Source organism: Gracilinanus agilis, chromosome 2, assembly GCF_016433145.1.
Source record: "Gracilinanus agilis isolate LMUSP501 chromosome 2, AgileGrace, whole genome shotgun sequence".
In the NCBI taxonomy this organism is placed as follows: Eukaryota; Metazoa; Chordata; class Mammalia; order Didelphimorphia; family Didelphidae; genus Gracilinanus; species Gracilinanus agilis.
This window is the reverse complement of record NC_058131.1, coordinates 381,742,292-381,762,769: the sequence shown is the minus strand read 5'-3', so window position 1 is coordinate 381,762,769 and position 20,478 is coordinate 381,742,292. Positions and strand designations below refer to the sequence as shown.

General features: G+C 35.8%; 1 protein-coding gene across 1 annotated transcript in view; it reads right to left on the bottom strand.

Annotated features, from left to right (window-relative positions):
- EBF1 (EBF transcription factor 1) overlaps positions 1–20,478 on the bottom strand; it is a 467,727-nt gene that overhangs the window by 341,272 nt on the left and 105,977 nt on the right. The window contains exon 9 of the mRNA XM_044659847.1: positions 11,612–11,653. Coding sequence (XP_044515782.1) covers positions 11,612–11,653 — 42 coding nt within the window. The remainder of the gene's footprint in view (positions 1–11,611; positions 11,654–20,478) is intronic.

Genomic DNA, 20,478 nt, shown 5'->3' with positions numbered 1-20,478 from the left:
TTACACCCAAAAAATACCCAACATGGAAATGGGTTGTCCTTGAACTAATGGCTCCAAGAGAGTTATCCTGGAGAGCTTTAAAAAAAAGTCTTTTATATTTTGATAGCATGATATGATGGGAAAGACACACTGTACTGGAAAATAGGAGGCCTAGGTCTAATCTTGGTTCTGCCATTACTTAACTGTGTAACTTTCAGAAAATCACTTCCCACCCCCATGGTCTAGAGCAATGGTTCCCAAACTTTTTTGGCCTACCACCCCCTTTCCAGAAAAAATATTACTTAGTGCCCCCTGGAAATTATGAAATTATTTATTGAACTCAGAATAGAATGTAATACAAAAAAAGTGTGGCCATCACCACCTCCCCTGGATCGCTGAAGCACCCACCAGGGGGCAGTAGCATCCACTTTGGGAATCACTAGTCTAGACCTTAGATTCTTCTGTAAAATGAATGAGTTGGGTTGGATGGTCCCTCAAGTCCTTTCAAGCTCTAAGGTTCCATGATTTATAATAGAACTATCACCAAAGTTGTAGGTACAGAAGAAAGAGCAAAGAGCTGGAAATCTATATTTGTTCTGGATCCAGGTTTACCCAGAATAATATAAATGTGGCAAGCCATTTTTTGAAATTTCCATGCTTTGCTTTACTCATAATCTATATATGGATAATGCCAGCTTCCTTTGCCACATCAATTAATTGGAAAAAATATTCAATACATGTTTATCAAGTATTGGCTTTATGCAAGGTATCCTAGGATGTAAAATCAAAAATAAAACAGTCCCTGCCTTCAAGTAGCTTCTATTCTACTAGGTGGACATATGTAAACAGATAAGTCAATAGAAAGTAGTATGACAGAGACAGAGACAAAGAAGCAGAGACACACAGAGAAACACCATAAATGGGAGAAACAGGGAAAGCCTCCTATAAATGGTGGCACTTGAGCTGAGATGAATCAGAGAGTAATAGGGCACTATATTCCAGGATAAAAGAAGAACTGTTGCAAAGGAATAGAAGTAAGAGATAGAAGGTCAAGTTCAGGGAGAAGCTAATAATAGGTCAGTATGGCCAAAACATAGAATAAATGAAAGAAAGAAGAAAGAAGAAGTAAATAGGGAAAATTCATTGAGAAAAAAATGGTGGAGGAAGTTAAAACCAAGTTGAGGAGTATTCATTTTATCCTTGAGATTACAGAACCATTGAAAAATTTCTGAGTAATGGAATAGAATGGCTAGACCTATGTCTTAGGAATATAAATGTAGCAGCTGTTTAGAGGATAGATGATAGAGGAAACAGAGAGGCAGCAGAGAGAACAATTAGGAGGTAATTTCAACAGTCCCAGTAAGAGGTGATGCAGGTGAAAGTACTTATAAAAGTTTTATAAGCTCTCTCCAAATGTAAGATGTTCATGATATAAAACTAGGTGTGGCAAGTAGTCCTTCCAAATGCTATAATCCAATCAAACAGTCTACTTGCAGTTCTAGGAACTCAACACTCCATCTCTTTCCATGCCTTTGCAGTGGCTACTCCCCTACACACACATACTCCATGGTCAAATGCACATGCCTCCTCACCTTCACCTCTAAAAATCTTCCACCTCCATCAAGCCTTAGCCTAAATACCACTTCCTGAGAAGTTTTTTCTAATCTGCTCTTCTCCTTACCCTATCCCTCTTGTTACTTGTGACTATTCTTTTCTTCTGTGTATCTTTTATTTATTTAGGATCAAACAATAGACTCACAGATTTAGAGACGTAAGGGAGGTCAGAGGCTCTCAAATCTGACCCTCTCAATTCTACAGATTAGAAAACTAAGGCCCAGAGAGAATAAATAATTTGTCCATATAATAAGTAGGAAAAATAGGATTCAAAGTCAAAGTTCTTTGTCTCCACTTTCAGGAACCTTTCTATAACATCATGTTGCCTCTGCCTACCTATACACTGCACCCAATAATTATCTATGGACATGTTGTATGTCACCCTCATCTCCAGTAGAATAAAGGTTTCTCGAGAGAAGAAACTATTTTGTTAGCTTTTGTATATTCCCCAAACCTAATACAATGCCTTACACATTTGTTGTTGTTGAATCATTTTTTTCACTCGTGTCTGAATCGTCGTGACCTCTTTTGGGTTATTTTTTTTTTTAAGCAAAGAACCTGGAATGAGATGTCATTTCCTAACTCCAACTCATTTTACAGATTAAGAAACTAAGGCAAATAGGGTTAAGTAACTTGCTGGGGGTTACACAGCTAGAAGTGCCTATGGCTGGATTTTAACTCAGGAAAAGGAGTCTTCCTGACTCCAGACTTGGCAATCTTTCCACTGCTCCACCTAGTTGCCCCTTAATACATGTTAATTAAATAACATAGACTTGGAAATCTGCCCAACTTTGGTAAAGGAGAAAGACCTACCCTAGATACTTTATTTTCTCCTATGTTCTCACTGCTATCAAGAAAAAATGGCTGAGTGAAATTTATATGAATATTTGCTACCTCCTTCTACACAGTCCTTTCATAGGCTTTGTGTAACTAATAAAAAAAGAGTAATGGGTATGAGTATTCTGCTGCTTATTATCTGCATAATCCTGAACAAATCATTTAAATGGCCTCAGTTTCCCCAACGAGAGGATTTGATTAGATGATGTTCAATGTCTTCCAATTCTGTCATCCTATGAACTCCATAAGAAAACCTCTGCTTAGCTAATAGATGGTTGATATATAGGGCCCATTCTCACTCAAAATCAATTAATATCCCTTGTAATCTTTATACTTACATTAAGGATATTCTTTAAGGAAAAAAAACAGAGCTTCTGATAAAAAAAAAAAAGAAAATTTCTGTTCTGAATGAGAAAAGTAAAATGACAGGCTTCTTTTTTAAATTAAAAAAAATCTAATATTTAACAAAAATGTGACATGGGTATATAAGAGATGCCTTTCTAGAGATATTCCATTAAAAATACTATCAGGAATTTTATCACTACTTCTTGACAAAACAGTATTTCAAGAAAAGGAAAAAAACAATTGTTTTGTTGTCAAGAAAATATATCTAGCATAAAATGTTAATATTGCCAAGAGATGACAGTATTTGGCAGCACCCAAAAATGTTTGTCATTTTAAAAGTATGTATGCTAAGACAGAAAATAAACTACTCAACATTTTAGTCACTTTGGGTGATTAAGGCAAGTCATTAGGTTTTAGTTTAAAATACTCTTTGAAGGAAAGTCTTCACTAAACTGGCTGTTTTTCTTTCCTCCAGAATTTAAGATTTAAATAGTTTTCCCTTTTTAAAGCTATTGCAAGTGCTATCTTTTGAGTTTGGGCATATTAACATGATGCAGAAGTTGATATAACACAATGCTTTCAAAATACATTTCTTAAAGAATTGGAAATATTTGCAAATTTTAACTTATTCCTGAAATGAACCAAGATTTCTAAACTGTTTCCTTCTCTGAGACCTCAGAAAATGCCGAAAATGAGCAGAAACATGTATGATTTCATTGAGTTCATGCAGAAGCAAAAACCGACAGACTTCGAATGGATTTTATCACTGTGGGTCAACTTCATTTATTGAAATTTGACAAAATATATGCCATTTCAGAGCTCTTTACAAACATGGGTCTGTAGAGAAGTTAAAAGTAAATTTGAATCCATTTCTCTTCCCTTCTTATAAAGACATTGATGTGTTTTTTCTGACATGCCTCATGAACTCAGTCAATCACAAGTCTTTCTTAATGGAAACCACATGTCTGCCCAGAACTGTGTAATTACAATGCTAGGATTCTTGGCACTGCCAGGAAAAGGGGCATTGTCAAACCAATTAAAGTTTATTTACTTACATACCATTTCTGGATCAGAATGTTCTTTCTTTTATGCTGATGCTAAGAAAATATATATCTCATCAAGTTGTTGTAATTGTTTTCTTTGGACAGATTTACGTTTCCTACCAATTATATTCCTAGTTTTCAGTTACTCTGCATGTAACTAAAAATTTCTTTAAAAAGACATCTGGGAACAACATCATGAGATGTTCTGTAAATAAGGCTTTGTACATTTCGCACCAAAATTACCATGCTTGTCTATTTTGCAGCTGAAATGAAACTTTATAAGCTTTATCTCCACTAAGGGGTGTGTGTGAGTGCTGTTTTCCTTTAGACTTGTTAGTGATGGAGCAAGACCTATGAGGATGTGATTGGTTGAGTTCTAGCTCTGCCACTATCTCAGTCAATAACCTCAGAAACAGCACTTAAAACCTCTATGTTTCAATGAGATGAAAATGCAGCTCAAACATTTAACAACAATCGGGAAAAACTGTGCTCGAATGAAAAGGGCACTAGTCTAGGAGTGGGGGAATCCAAGTTCTGTACTAATTTGAGCAATTTATTTAACCTCTTCCTGAGTTTCACTTTCTCCCCCTATAAAAGAGATTGAAAATTCCATCAGCTATCTCACAGGGTAGTTTTGAGGATCAAATTGCCTCATAGACATCAAAGCAAATGTACAGTATTACTCTTATTATCATTAGCAGCAGCAGCAGCAGCCCCTTCTGGCTGAGCAGAATGTAACCAGTCACCATCCATAATATCCATGGAATAAAAGACACCTGTAAAAATCACTTGGTGATCACACAAAAAGAATCACAGAATGTCAGAGGTGAAAGGGAATTCAGAGACCAATGAGTCCAGCCCTTCACACGATTGGGAGATGGATTTTATCTACAACCTTCCAGACCCCTGGTTCTATATAGCCTCTGCTTAAACATCTCCTCCAGTGAATTCTTTACTTCACAAGGATGTCCATGCCAAAAGAGTGAAACCAGAATCTGCCTTTCTGTCTTCTACCCATTAGATCTATTTCTGTCTTCTGGAGTTACAAAGAACAAGTCTACTCCTTCTTTCACAGAACATTCCAAGATATTTCATGGCAGCTTTCAAGGATGAATCAGAAATCTTTTCTACCCATACTCATGCATCATTCTCCTTAGGTCAGTCTAATCTTCCAATTAGGGGGAGTACTTACTCAAAACCAGTGGTGGGTTCCAGGTTGGGAACTTTCTGCATAACAGAATATAAGGTTTCAATTCAGAGGTTTACACAAGCCTGCTAGGAGTCTAATCCCTTAGCGCAACACATTAAATATCCTCCTGAATGCCTTCAGCAAAGAGATACACAAAAAGGAACCCCAATAACACAAAGACATTAGGATAAAATTATGCTTATAATTCCTTGCTTTCTCCAAAACCAATTTATTGATCATATTCTAGTCTATGTAACTCCTGGTTACTGGAGTGTGTGTGTGTGTGTGTGTGTATGTGTGTGTGTGTGTGTGTGTAGAACTTTGGCAAAAACCAGCAACTGGCAAGCATCAGTGTCAATAAAAAATTAAAAGGACATATATACACATATATGACATATGTGCACCCTATATAAATCATATAAATATATATCACTTTGAGATTTAGAAAACATTTTCCTTGCAGAAATCTCATGAAATATTTTCATTGTGAAATAAGGAAAATAAGGTTCTAAGATACTGATAAATTTATCTGTGATCACATAGTTACAAAGAGTCTGAGACAGGATTTGAACTAAGCTCTTCTAAATCCAAGGTCAGCATTCTAGCCACTACATGCTTCTCTATGAGGCATCCCAAGCTATCGATATACCCTGAGTGCCATGAAAAAAAATGAAACTGTACCATATCATTATTATCTATTCACTGGACTTAGTGCTAATAAAACCAAAGAGATAGACAAGACATACATATACCCACTCTTTGAGGCCTTCTGATTTCAATACCGGCTACTTCCAGTAACTGACTTTTTGATGGTAGTCAGATCATATCCTTCTGCAGACCAGTTTTCAAAGTGTAAGAGTTGTATTGTGTCTCTTATAAAGATATTGTGAGAGTCAAATGAGATAATGTATGGATATGTGTGTGAAGTTCTAGATAAATATGAATTATTGTTTTACTGTTTGCAGAGTATCAAAATCTCCAATTTTTACATCACTTTACTAATAAAGAAATGACTGCCCTTATACCAGCTTTAAGTATAGTATTTGAAGAGATGTGTCACCTGAAACTCACTTATCTGTCAAATAGGATCTCCCTCCCTCTCCCTCTATTTCAATAACCAGTTTTAGCACATTCTGATTTTTAAAAATTTCATTTCCCTGAATCTTTTTGAAAAATCATAAGACAAAGATCCCTTAAAGTCTCTTAGACTAATGGGAAAAAAGGCAAATTATAGACTACATCTGCGTTATTGGTTCCCTGGTTTAGTTAGCAATATATTTACTCACAGAGTGCATCTATACAGCTAGGTGCTGATTATTACAAATAACAAATCCCCTGAATTGGTCACACATATTCAAAATTATACAATTTGAAAGTTATGATTATGTAAAATATGATCATTTGTTCTAGCCGAATGGAAATCAGCAGTGTGACTTCAAATAATATAACCACTATGGGGGATTCATTATTCTCACTAATTGGGACTTGGCTGTATAATCATAGGTTCATGTGCTGTACATAAGCCTGTGTTTACATGCCTATATATATGCTCATATATGTACATATACATAGAGGTGTATACATATGTACATGTGTGCCTATATAGATTATGGTAAAATGATGGATGGATACATGGATAAATGAATGGAGGGAGGGAGGATAGATAGGTGGACAGATAGATAGATAGATGATAGATACATTTTCACATATCTCCAAATTAGTATAAGGCATTCAAAGTGAGGAAGATCCCCTTCCTAATGTAGATCAGCAGTTGTTCTACAACTTAGTCTTAGAAAACTGCCTGGAACCCGAGAGTATGTGACTTGCTACTGGTCACATAGTCTTTATACATATACACAAAGATTAAATATAGATTATATAGTAATTATATAGTTTCAAAATCTACATCTAGTGGAAGACTATATGCACATGTTTGTGTATACCTGTGTGTGTGTGTATACACATTGCATATGTACACACATATACATACTGACTGAGGATGAAGTGATTTCTCCCTCTTTATATTTCTCAACACACTCTGCCTGGACTTCCCATTTGCACTTACCTTATTGTCACTTACACCATATATTTGGGTACTTGTCTTTTTACTACAGTTACGTTATAAGCTCCTAGAGATCAGAGACTGCCTTATACAGTTTCTTTATCCTACCCTCCGCCACCCCAATGCTTTGCACAGAATGTAGTAAAGCACTTAGTGTAATGTCTGGTAGATTGAGTTGAAAATAACTAAATGATTCTGAATTGAATTTCATAGTATTTTCCCTGCACAAAACTTTGGAGTTGGCTGAGTTCAGAATCAGGGTCCCTTTATGTTCCATTGGATGTTGTTGTTCTTCTTGTCACCCTTCCCCAGCCCAGGTTCTCAGAACTCTCATTCTATCCGTAGCCACCACATTCCTATAGTTCCTTACAAACTAGATCTCTCCTCACTCTATCTAAATTCATTAAAATAGGCTCAATTTAGGATGACTTTCTGAGAATAGAGAGAGGAAGAGATGCTGGGAGAAATTTAGATGACATAAAAACAAAAGATATCAATTTTAAATTTTAGTTTTTTAAAAGTGACCCTTTATATAGTTCCAAATAGTGGATAGAGAGCCTGCTTAGACCTAGATTTAAGTTCCAACTCTAAAATATATTTGTTGCATGACCCTGAGCAAGTCACTAACTTCTTAATGCTCTAAGCACTATGATGTAAAAAGAAGGTATTGACTTGTTTTGATAGATTATCTTACCTGGAAGATCTCCATATTAATGAAATAGAAATAGTATTAAATCCAGTCCCTATTCCTATATAGTTCCATAATTTTAGGCAACACATGATCATAGTTTAGTGGGTTGCCATTAGCAGGTAGAATATTTGCATTTAAGTGGGGTTTTCTTCAGATCATACTTTCAAGTTGAAGAAGTGACTAATGGTGGGAACTCCAGACACCTGTCTGAAAAGTATAAGCAGATATTTTGGGGGTAAGGGGAATTTTTTCAATACTCCTCAAATCACAAAGCCCAGGCAATGCCCTATTCAACCTATAATAAAAGCTAGTCCTTTATTTATGATATAGCAGCCCAAGACCATGAAGTAAGGCAAGTGATCTCAAGATTGGTCAGATTGCATTTGGGAAGACAAGCAAAGCAGTTTTGTTATATGACACATGCAATCCATCTGAACTATGTTTGTTTACAGACATGCTGAATTTCCACAGTGTACTGATGGTCAAGTGCAGGTCAGCGAAGAGGATACAATCTCAGGAGCTCGATTTTGCTCATGAGTGTCTAGACTTCAAGATAAATGGCCAAAACAGAGTCTCCCTCTCAAATCCCACTTTTATTTGCTAATGACATCATAGTCTTTGGGAGCAATACACAGTATTACACTTTTTCTCAAATTCATTCCAGCTACTTCCTTCCCTTTAATTGATGTTTCTAATTTGTGGAAGCTTTCTGATTGGAAATAACTTTAGGGATTTTTTTTGCTATTTTTCTGAAAAGCATTTGTTATTAGATGTTTGGATAACTAATTATTTTCTGAATAAAGATATCCAGAGAATAATTGGCAAGCACATAATTCCTTAATAGGCTTTCTTGACAAATGAGTAGTAGTTTTGCTATATTTTTCTCATTCCATGAGGCACTTTAATTAGCTCTTATACTTTTATACTGTTGAAGACTACACAGGAAGACAATTGTTTAGAAAATTATTTTCAATTTGGAGAATTATGATATTCATTTTTTGCCTCATAGAAATGTTTTAAATGTGCTGTTGCTCAAGAATAAATTAGATTGTTAATTTTTTTTTAAATCATGTTTAGGGGCAGCTAAATAGCTCAGGTGATAGTCAGGCCTAGAGACAGGAAGTCCTGGGTTCAAATCTAGCCTCAGATACTTTCTATCTGTGTGACCCTGGGCAAGTCACTTATCTCAATTGCTTAGCCCATAACACTCTTCTGTCTTAGAGCTGATACTTAGTATCGATTCTAAGACAGAAGGTAAGGGGAAGGAAGGAAGGAAGGAAGGAAGGAAGGAAGGAAGGAAGGAAGGAAGGGAGGGAGGAAGGAAGGAAGGAAGAAAGGGAGGGAGGAAGGGAGGGAGGGAAGAAGGAAGAATGAACTTTAGAGATATAAATATTTGGTGATGAGGAGCAAAGTATATCTTATACTATTTCAAGAATGATCTAGGGAAAATATATGGTAGAGTAGAAAGAATTTTAGCTTTGTAGTTAGGAAATCAAGATTTAAGGTTTGGCTCTGTCTCATCCACAAACTACATTACCTAGAGCAAATCATTTAATCGTCTCTGAGACTTCGTTTTCCTCATCTGCAAAATGGAAATAACACTTGAACAATTCTTAAATCACCAAAGTGTTAGGAGGCAAGTACTTTGTAATTTGTAAGCACTATATAGATGGAAGCACTGATTATTATTGTACAAACAATTACTCATCTGCTTTTCTCGCAAGTGGAACCCTTTATTGACTGTCATTACCTCTATGGGACTATAATATTGGTATTCAAAGTTATAATCTAGTAGTCCCTTCTAATTAAAAAAGAAATATTAAGGTGAATATTGCTTTTGTGTTTTAGTATTTCACCTTATAAAAACTTTTTGAAAAGTGACAATTTACATAATACAATTGAAAATTAGTCAATCAACAAACATTGGGGAAAAATATCTTCTGTCTTAAAATCAATACTAAGTATCCGTTAAAACACAGAAGAGCAATAAAGGCTAGGCAACTAGGGTTAAGTGGCTTGCTCAAGGTCACATAGCTAGAAAGTGTCTGAGGTCATATTTGAACTCAGGACCTCTGGTCTTCAGGCCTGGCTCTCTATCAACTGAGCCACCTAGCCAATTCTCAACAAACATTTATTAAGGGCTTGCAAAATTCCAGATATGCACTGTGCTAAGTTCTGAGTCAACAGAGAACAGTGGACATAAGATCTATTTTGGAATCAAGAAGACCTTGGTTTCAAAGTTATACCTCTGATATGGCCATGAAAAAGTCATTTATTCCCCAGGAAAATCTTTAAGATTATAAATTGCAGAAAAGCTGCTCACCTACATTGGTGAAAGCAATTTCCATACTGGAATTCTCTATGCTGATAAAATCATAGGTCTTAATTAAAAATAAAAATAACTTCCTATTGATCAAAACAGTTGATTAACAAGAACATCCCATTCCCAATCCACATTGTACAATAGATCATACCAAAAACTTCTAAAAAAAACCCCCAATACTTCAAAACATTGGAATCTGACATTTCTCTGTCACTGAAACTTCAAAGGCTCAGCCCAAATACTACGCATCTCAAATTGCAGTGAGTGAACCTCATGGACACACAGGAAAGCTTATGCATTTCATGGTCTCTTTGAAAGAAAGGAAATTCACAGCCAAACCGTAAGGGATAGGACAAAAACACGCTGATTACTTTTACCCAGAAACACGACCGTGAGTCTCATATGCATTCTAGTCTTGCAACACAATCTATAACTAGTTATTCTGATCTAGCAAGAAAAAATATATGGTTGATAAGACTCCTAATTATGAAAACACACTTTGAATGAAACATGCTTTATGTTATACTGATTATCTAATTATATATTTCAGTCATATCAAAATATTTTTTCAATTTCCAACAAGATGCTCTGATTTGAGAGTGCTCACTCCAAAAGTTGGGATTTTTGAACTATATGTTCAATGTATACTTCCCAAATCCTTATTTTACTTTGAATGGGCCCCTCCTCAAGCTTGAGAAGAAACATGAGCTGTTTTCATCTAAAGGAAATGTATTTACAGTGTTATTCATGAGGAACTGATGTTTTTGATTCTTGATGTGGGAGTGTGTTACAAACTCCCAAATGAATTAGATCCAATCCAAGGAACTGGTCCCTGAGATTAGAAGTAAATACACAGCTAAGAAGTTCTAGTGTTGAAATCGTCACGGTGAAAACAAAGCCTCAATGGTCAGAACTATTTCATGATTTTTTACCGATTTCTACATTTTTTTTTCATTTGGAGGAGAGTATTTTAATAAGAAAAAACATACTTTCTAGTCATAAATCTTTCTCAGCCCTGTTCAGTACAGATATAAGAATATCTACACAGTTCATGTTTATTTTTATTGACAACTTTTAACTTGCCTTGTTCTTTTTTGCTCTCCCTTTGAAAATGGTTTTTTAGAGTATAGTAGAGAGAGGAAGTGCTTTTGGGGTAGCCTTTTTCCAGAATCAGAACCTAAAGTCCCTTGACCTTGTGGGATATATAACTCACATAACAATCATCCTTCATCATTGTCTCTAACACTGAATCCAAAAAGACACTGCATTCTGAGTCTCCTCTTCCCAAAAGGGAGGAGGATATGATGCTGTTGGTGGTGATATTAGCCAGTGGTGGGCAGAAAATTATTTCATTTCCTAAGGTCACAGACTCCATTTCCATTATGAATCAGCAGATAAAGTAGATTGGCTATGGGAGGAACAGAGGAAGGGCAAAAAATGTATGCATGCATGTGGATGTTCAGGTGTCTGCTTATAAAATAAATCAATCACATCCATCATGTTTTTATAAGTATTTCAAGGCTTAAACAATATACTTTTACCAGATCTTAGAAATTTTTTTATCAGGAACCTGGTGAAGAAGGGCAGAATATAGTTTCCTAGGAAGCAGGGGAAGATGAATATAATATTTTTTTCCTTCTACTTTTTAACTATTACATTTGCCAGTTGTGCCCTACATGGGATAAATACTCAAACTGTGAAAAATTATCATGCCTCAACTTTTTCCTATTATTTTTTCCATAATTCAAAAATATAAGATGCTTTCCACTGGCTAATTTTATGACTCTTCTTTCTATTCCTGTTCCAGGGCAACAAGAATTTTGCCAACTAAAAAGTGCTATAAACAGCCATGCCCTAGCTGAAAAAAGCAATATGCCGTCAGCCTGACATATACCTCGCTTTTCCGCTCATTGTCAGCACTGTGATTGATGGTGTAGTTCATTAATGTGGGACGATTGTCAGCTTTTCCTGAATAAATATAAAAAGAAACAAAGAAATCCCCACCCTTTTCAAGCCAGAGTGAATTATTTCCTACTTTCCCGTCTTAGTTTTAAGCATCAACAGTGCATTTTTCTCTACATAAATAATAAATCTCAACTTTAATGGTAAGAATTTTAGCTTGGGTTCAAGACTCAAACTTTTTTTTATATGTAAAATAATGGTAAGTAAAGCAATAGAATGTTACTTCAAAGGAGAAAGCAATTTTGGCACCTAAATGCTATTTACTTCAAAGCAATCCTTCATGTTTGTTTATAAAGTACGTAAAAGCAAGAAATAATCACTTTTAGAAAGTTGTAAAGTAGAAATGGTTTGTCATTTGCCAAACTGCATATAACCGGGATCACAAATAAGAAAAGCAATAGAAGAGATAGATGTTATGGACACTAATTCACAGTTGAATGGGACAGATAAAAGGAAGCATGGTAGAAATAACAAACAAAGGCTTTCTATTACTCTCTACCCATGATGATTATTAGGAATATTTTCATAATAGATACAGGAGAATCAGTTAAGTAAAAGGAACCTACGACACTTACATGTTAGTTACCTTGTTGTAACATTTGCCATTTTTATGACATATAGTTAACCACATGACTTTTGCCTCTTCTGGCATCCTTATCTTTCTGCCTGATTGGAATCTTTATAATCAGGTCGTTGCTTACCCTGTTAGACACAGGGTCAATACCCACCATTACACACACCTTACATTTGGCTTGGTGTGTGAAAAAACCATAACTGAAATAAACACGTCCTCATACATATGGTGGCGATTCACGGGTTGATGCACGGGCAGCATTGCATTCTGGGCAATCTATTCCTATGCATATTTTCTTGGGTGGCAATGTGCTAATGACAATAATAATTTATTCTCAAGATGTGCTAAATTCATTGCATTGGATTGTGATGTATTTTGAATGCCATTGGAAGAACAGGAAACGAAAAACTGTAGAAAAAACTGGCATTGTGCCACCAACTGAAGATCCAATCTGACTGTAATAGAAGGTGATTATTGAGGACTAGCAGGCAGACAATGGATGGTTTCCTCTTAAAATGACAGCTCAGCTGAGTATCAACCATCTTCCTACAGCAAAAATGTATAAGTTTTTATGATAGCCTAATTCCTAATATTGTGGGAAATATATTTCAAAACTGTGAACTCACTCTCAATGCGATATAAGAGTTAAGGGTCTCTGTTAAGGCAAATAATACATAGCATGCTTTAAAATGCTTTTCAAAGTGCTTTCATATATATTGTCTCATTTGATCATTATATTCACCTTTTTAGTAGGACAGATACTGTCATACCCATTATACAGATGAGGAAACAAATGCCCAAAGGGATTAATTCACTTATCCAAGGGCGAATAGCTAGTAAGTCTTAGAACTAGAATCTTGGTCTCCTTGTGTGTATTCTTTCCAATATACCATTATCCCTCTAACAAACCATTTTCTGTTTCCTGATTTTGAAAAATTAGAAAGGAGACTTTTTGTTTGCTTATTTTTTCCACAACGTTTCTATTTGGAATACCTGAAATATCCTCTAATAAATACAAAATTAGAATGCTTAATACCTCATTTTTTAAAATCTTACTCCCATCTCTATACACAGACGATATACACAATGTAAGTAGCATTGAATATATATTAAAAATACAAACATATCAGAGTGTGTGTGTGTGTGTGTGTGTGTGTGTGTGTGTGTGTGTGTTTCCAATCACTGCAGTTGTTAAGGCCCTTAGTTTCCCAGTGTGAGTGGCCAGAGAAGTTTGACAGAGATTTTGCAAAGCTGTTTAAAATCAATGGCAGAACCCCAGACCCATCTGAAACTCTTTCAGAAAGTAGCCTGCCGAGAAAATTGCCTTTTCGCTTACTGCATTATATCCGCCTATGCTTCTTAAATAGTCACAGCAACACTTTCAGAATGTCATGGAATAATATAAATCAGTTGTGGGAAATACAGGGTTTTAAAAGAGGGAAAAGTGGCATCCTACAAACTCCAGGCCTTATATGTCACAGTGACCTAGAGTCTAACAAGACTGGCTCGCCAGGGCCTCAGAGTAAATTAATATAGACACATCCTCTGGATTCTGTCAGGACCAAGCCCTGACATTCAGCCAGAGTCTTCCACAAAGGAAAAAATAATCCACAAGAGTAGTAAATTTATCAATCAAATTCTGTAAGTGTCCCTCGCTGATAACACCATTCACCTTTAGAATTTTATGTTGCCAGAGAATAAAACTCTATAGGTCTCTACCTTCAGGTTCTTCAATGAGAAGAACATCATTGACAGTAATTCACAAATGTTTACCATTCTCTTGCCTATAATCAATAGGAAAGTATGGTACTCTCTGCTTCTTAAAGATAAGTCAGGTTGGAGGCAAAGGAATATAATGAATAGCAAGCAATGATATTGTATCCTTAGTCTGGATTCCACAAGAGTCTTTCTCCTCATTTTTCCACTGGCAGAATTAAGGGGAGGGAGGGAGGGAGAGACAGACAGACAGACAGATAGACAGAGAGATTAGAGAAAGAGAGAAACTTGATTTTAAACTACCCTGAGTCTGCACTTTTCGGGCTTACTAACTGAATTAGGATGCAATCTTGAATTTCTTTCCTGTGTATTTATTAAGAAATAATATGAAATATAAGATATTAAAGAAACAATTAGAACACAGATTCAGGATCACAAATTTAAAGCTGGAAGAAACCTTGGAGGCCAACTAGTCCAAATTCTTTGTAGATGAGGAAATTGAGTCTCGAATAGGTTTAAGTTACTTGCCCAATGTCACACATGTAATAAAAAGCAGAGGCAGAGACCAGGACCTTAGGTTGTAGATCAAGTATTCCTTCTCCTGTCACAACTCTTTAAACAAATATGTATTAAATAATTACTAAAGGCAAGGTATCGTACTAGGCAATGGAGATATAGAAGTGAACAACAGTCCCTGCCCTCAAGAAGCTTACAGTCTCAGGGACACAGAAATATTACAATTATACAAATAATTATCCAATCAAGTAACATGTATTATGAGGAGAGGGTCACCAAGTCTTAGGACAAATTTGAGAACAAGAGCTCTTTCGGTGAAGGAGGAATTGGTGAAAGTGATCAAGAAAGATCTGATGAATGAGATTGCACCTGAATTGGTCCTTGAAGAAAGTACAGTATTTCAGACCAAGATGAGAGAGAAGGCTATTCCAAACATGGGGGAATGTATAACAAAGACAATAGAGGGAAGCACAAAAAACAGCCATGAAAAGTAGTCCAGTTTGACTAGAATTCATAATGTATGAAGGAACGTAGCAAAAAAAAAAAATCACGTTATGCTAAAGGAGATACATATTTGCTTCTTCTGTGGAATAGGTAACAGACATAAGCTTTTGAAATGAAGATGATACCTTGACCACATTAAAGATTAGTTCTATTATTCAAATTACCAATATGCCCATAGCTCGGCAAAAGAATGGTAGTACAGTCTATTTGTGTCAATTTATATTTGATTTACATCAAAACCTCTTTTCCCCTCCCTTCTCTCCAACTCTTCCCAACTTGATCTATTATGAGATTCATACATGATTACTCAGGAGGAAATTAAATTAGAAATGATAAGAGAACTGTATTTGCTGACATTGTACTCAAGACCAGGGATCAGTTGACCTTTGGAGAAAAGGATTAAAGCAGTTTCACCAATAAGAGAGAACAATTTGTGTTCTTAGACAATGAAATTGGGAGGGTAACAGCCTCTGAAAGATGAATGGAGCTGAAATGAAAAGTTATGCTTATTTACATGATTTGCCCAATCCACGCAAATGAATTTTGCAGAGAGTTTAGCATAGGAGTTTTGTAGGGCTAACTGACATCCCAAGTCCTTCAGCACTGGCACACAAATGTGGCAACTGTGTCCATTTTTACAATCTAATTTTACAAAAGATTAACCACAGAGAGGGTATCGGTGAATGGTAAAGGGGCTAGATTGTTGCTTGTGACTGGAACGAGGGAATATAGCAGTCACAATTGAGTACTGCATTTTTCCCCCTCTCTGTGAAGAAAAATATGTCAGGTGCAGTAATCACTAGATCATGGTATAGCCTAAAAATATCTCTCAGATAATCCAGGATAAAAAGAACAAATAAGATCCTAAGAGCCTCCAGTGCTGTCCAGAAGAATATGGGACTTTGAATCAAAAGGGCTGAGTCCTCATCTCAACACTACCACTTTCTCAACTTAAGTAAATCACTTCCTCTCTCAGGGTCTCAATTTCCTACTCTATAAAATGATGGGTCTACATTAGATAATGGAAGGGAGGATTTCCTTTCCAGTTCAAACATTCTATATTCTCCCTGTCCAGAGTCTTTAAGGAAAAGTTTATATTGGGTCCTCATTGGTGGTCTAGCCCCAAGGCACTGCTGAATTATTGCATTATATTATCACTTCAGCTATATCCAACACAGAAAAGTTCAGTTTCTAAATAAAACATTTTCTAAAAGAAGTGATTTCTCTTTTTGTTGATACATTCCATTAATAGAGGGTCTCTGTTTACCTTGTTCTCTTCCTTGCAAACCAGTGAGGATGAAGCTGGCTTACAGAATTTTTTTTTAATTCTTCCAATTTACATATGCTTTATTTTTTTCCAGAAGAATGTCACATGCTTATTAATGCAACACTTTCACAAAGACAATGTCAAAAACGTGCAATTGTGTTGGCTTTGTTTCCCACTTGCCGTATTTTGATTGGGATCTGTGTTAATTCACAGCCCACATTGTAAAGCAACTGAAAATTATCTTTGTCAATACAGTTTCCTAACAATCACTAAACCCAGGCAATTAGATATAAATAAGTCATTGTCGACAAAATGAAGAATGTCATGTAATGTCTCAAATGAATAAAAGAAACAGTTGGAAAGGGAAGGGAGGGTGCAGAGAAAGAGAGAATACAGGAATTCCTTATGGGGTTTCCAGCTAAAGGAAAAACTTTATGCTCCTAAATAAAGACACATAAAAATAAACACACTTGAAAAATCATTATCCAATGCACTTTTAAGCCAACTCCTAAAAAGAAATTTCTTCTGAAATGCCCTTGGATGGTTGTTTATATATTAAGATCAACATTTAAGTTGTGTTACAAAGCTCATTGTACACTATGTAAGCAGTTCTAAGACCTCTGAAACAACATAACTTTGGGTCTAATCCACTGAAAACATACTCTCTGCACATGAAAATTTTGTTCGCTTTGGTTGGGAAAAAGTGAGGAATGTACTTTTTTTCCAAGTTAGAAGAGGGTCAAGAAAGCATTTTTCAAATATATTCCCCAGTGAATGACCAAATAGCCAGTGTTCCATCATCCACCTGAGAGAGTCTGTAAGCCAAGAAGCAGATCGATTTTTGAAAGAAGCATTCATACTTTAAATATGCATTTATGTTCCAACACACAAAAAAAATGTAATAAGCGTTGTACATTTTTCAAGAAAGGAGCACAGAAATAAGGGAAATGGGAACTTTAGAATCCTTTGCCTCCTTAACCTAACAGTGGTTATATTAAAATATTTCAGGGAAAAACTGTTAGAAATAAAAATGAATCCTACCAATACTGACAAAGAAATAATATTAGTATTCTCAAACCAGAAAATAGCTCTCTATCCTGCATACAAGAAGGACATTAGTTTACTTAATAAGGCCAATGAAGCTGTATTTTATTCTATAATCCATAGCTGTTTCCTATCAGTTAGTTTTCAAAATAATCTCCAGGAACCTCATCAGATTTCCATTTATCTAGGGCAGAGGCAATTCCTTTGAACAAGAATTAAAGTATTAAAATCTATAGGTCACTAGCACTTCAAAAAAAGCAAACTTCCTGCCTCATTTAATTAGTGTCATATCCTTGAACATCACAGAATTCTGAAACAGAAAATGTTAGAACAGTAAAAGATCTTAGTAAATATCAAGTCCAGTGTCCATGTTTTACCGAATAGGAAAACAAAACCCAGAGCTGTCTATAACTTGTCCAAGATCTTACAAGTTAGTGTGACCAAATCCTAACCAAAAGTCCCAGGTCTCTTTCTACTATTACACAATAACTTTTATCTAATAGTCTGTAGTCTTATCATTTATCATCATCATGTATACCCTGTTTCTCTTTGTATTGTAACTAATTTCTGTTGTATTTAACTTTTTATTTGTTAGACTTTTAGGACACCCTATATAACAACTTACACATACAAAATACTTTCATATCCATTGTCTCATTTGATCCTTAGGACTCTGTGAGTTATATAAATATAAAATTATTGAATCTTATAGTTAGAAGGAACCATAGAGATAGTCTTGACTAGGGGTTCTTAACCTGGGGCCCATGAACTTACTTTTTTTTATATTTTGATCATGGTATTTCAACATATTTGACTTCCTATGTAATCATACATAGTTTATTCTATAGAATTAAAAACCTAAACATTTTAGCTTATGCACTTAAAAAGGTTTGTACTTTATTTTAATCTGAAAAGAGGTCCATAGGCTTCACCAGACTATCAAAGGGGACCATAATACATAAAGTTTAAGAAGTTCTCATCAAAATAATTCCTTCATTTTATAGATAAGGAAACTAAAGCCCAGGAAGGTCAAATAACTTGTCCAAGTGTACACAATGAGCAAGTAACAGAGTAATGATTTGAACTCAATACTTCAAACTTCAAGTCCCAAGCTCATGGGTTCTTAGTTGTTTTCTAAGAGTGGTGACAGATTCATGAAGATCTTCCCATGCTCCCTTGTGACTAAAGGAATGCATTTTTCAAAAGACTGTATGGGGTTAGGGATGTTGTGTAAAACCATAGAAGGAAGTAAAATGAACTGGACCAAAAGGGAATCAGCCCCATGACCATGACCCCATGAGCCCTAGGGTCCTAACCCATTCTAACCCTTTGCAAATGGTTTCTAATTAGGCATGGACAAATACTACATCTCTCATTTGGAGTTATACCTACAACTTTACTTCTCAAAATGACTAATACACTGTTTCAGCATGCATGGGCATTAGAGGCAAATACTACAGGCAAGGTTTTCTCTGCTCTGCTACTGCCCCACCCCCCTCTCCCAAACTAGATATAAATAAGTTATTAAATAAATAACCTGGACCCTGACCTTCAGAGATAAGCTCCTCCTTCCCTTCCCCCATCCCCTACCTCATACACACACACCTAGTTAATATATTCTACTTTGAAGCTTAGCCCTAGGGCTGAGTGGTACTGATTGGTGAATGAATAAGTGCAAATTCACCTAACCCACTAGATCTAGGCAGTTCTGGATCATGCTTCATCTCTCATCCAGTCACAAGGAACCAGGCGTCTTGCCATCAACCCTGCCATGCTACATTTATCACTGTACTTCAAATCACTACTGCCATTTTTCCTTGGAGAGGTGGGATGGAGGGATAACAATGACTATGGTTCCACTCACAATCCCAGTGACAACCCAGATCAAAATCTTCTCCCCTTAGCTTCAACTCCTAGATATGTGTTATCTTTCCATATTCAAATATAAGTTCCTCTAGGGCAGAGACTGCCTAGGTTTTTTTGTTTTTCTTTTCCAGGATCTGGCATATACTAGAAGTCTGAAGAATGTTTTTCATTCATTCATTCTTGAGCCTCTTTCTATTCCCTTTACCAAAACAAAATGTTTCCCTGATACTTGGAGAGCAAAAGATTAAAATATAGGCCCGGTGAAGAGTTTGGAGTACACTAGAGCCAGAGGTTTGTGTACACGTGTGTTTGGACTGGGGCATGTGTACGGATAGGGTTGACATCTGATTAGGAATGAGTGTTTAATATAAGCATAGATTCAGTAGACTGTGACAGGTCATGGGAGAGGACTTCTAAGGATTATGCAAGGGTCTGTAGAATAGGGATGTATCCGGTTTAGATGAGGTGTTTCAATGTCAATGACTTTGGAAATGGACCAGTGTCCATTCCCCCTATCCTCACCCCTCAGCCCTAGGCAAAATAAATAAATAAATAAATGAAATAATCTATGAGGCTGAAAAAGATGATAGCTTTATAGATCTTATTAAAAATGTACCTCTATTGGGAAAAGGACAGAATTAGCATCTTGTGAATGTTTCAAGTCATTTATAAGAGTGGTAACGGAGTTGGCAATTATAGTTAAATGTTCCAGGATATTAGTAAGCTGACGATTGCTTTTCAATGTTAACAAAAGCTAGAGCTAAGCCCCAAATTACTTATATTTTTGCTTTGAAGAACATTATGACATTCATTCAATAAACATCTAGTGAACTCTTCTAATGGACAAAGCACTAGAGGGGTATTCAAAGAATATTAAGCAAGATGGCTCTCCTTTTGAAGCCTATATGTGTTGATATATGCATATATACAGTAACTTTCCCTTCAT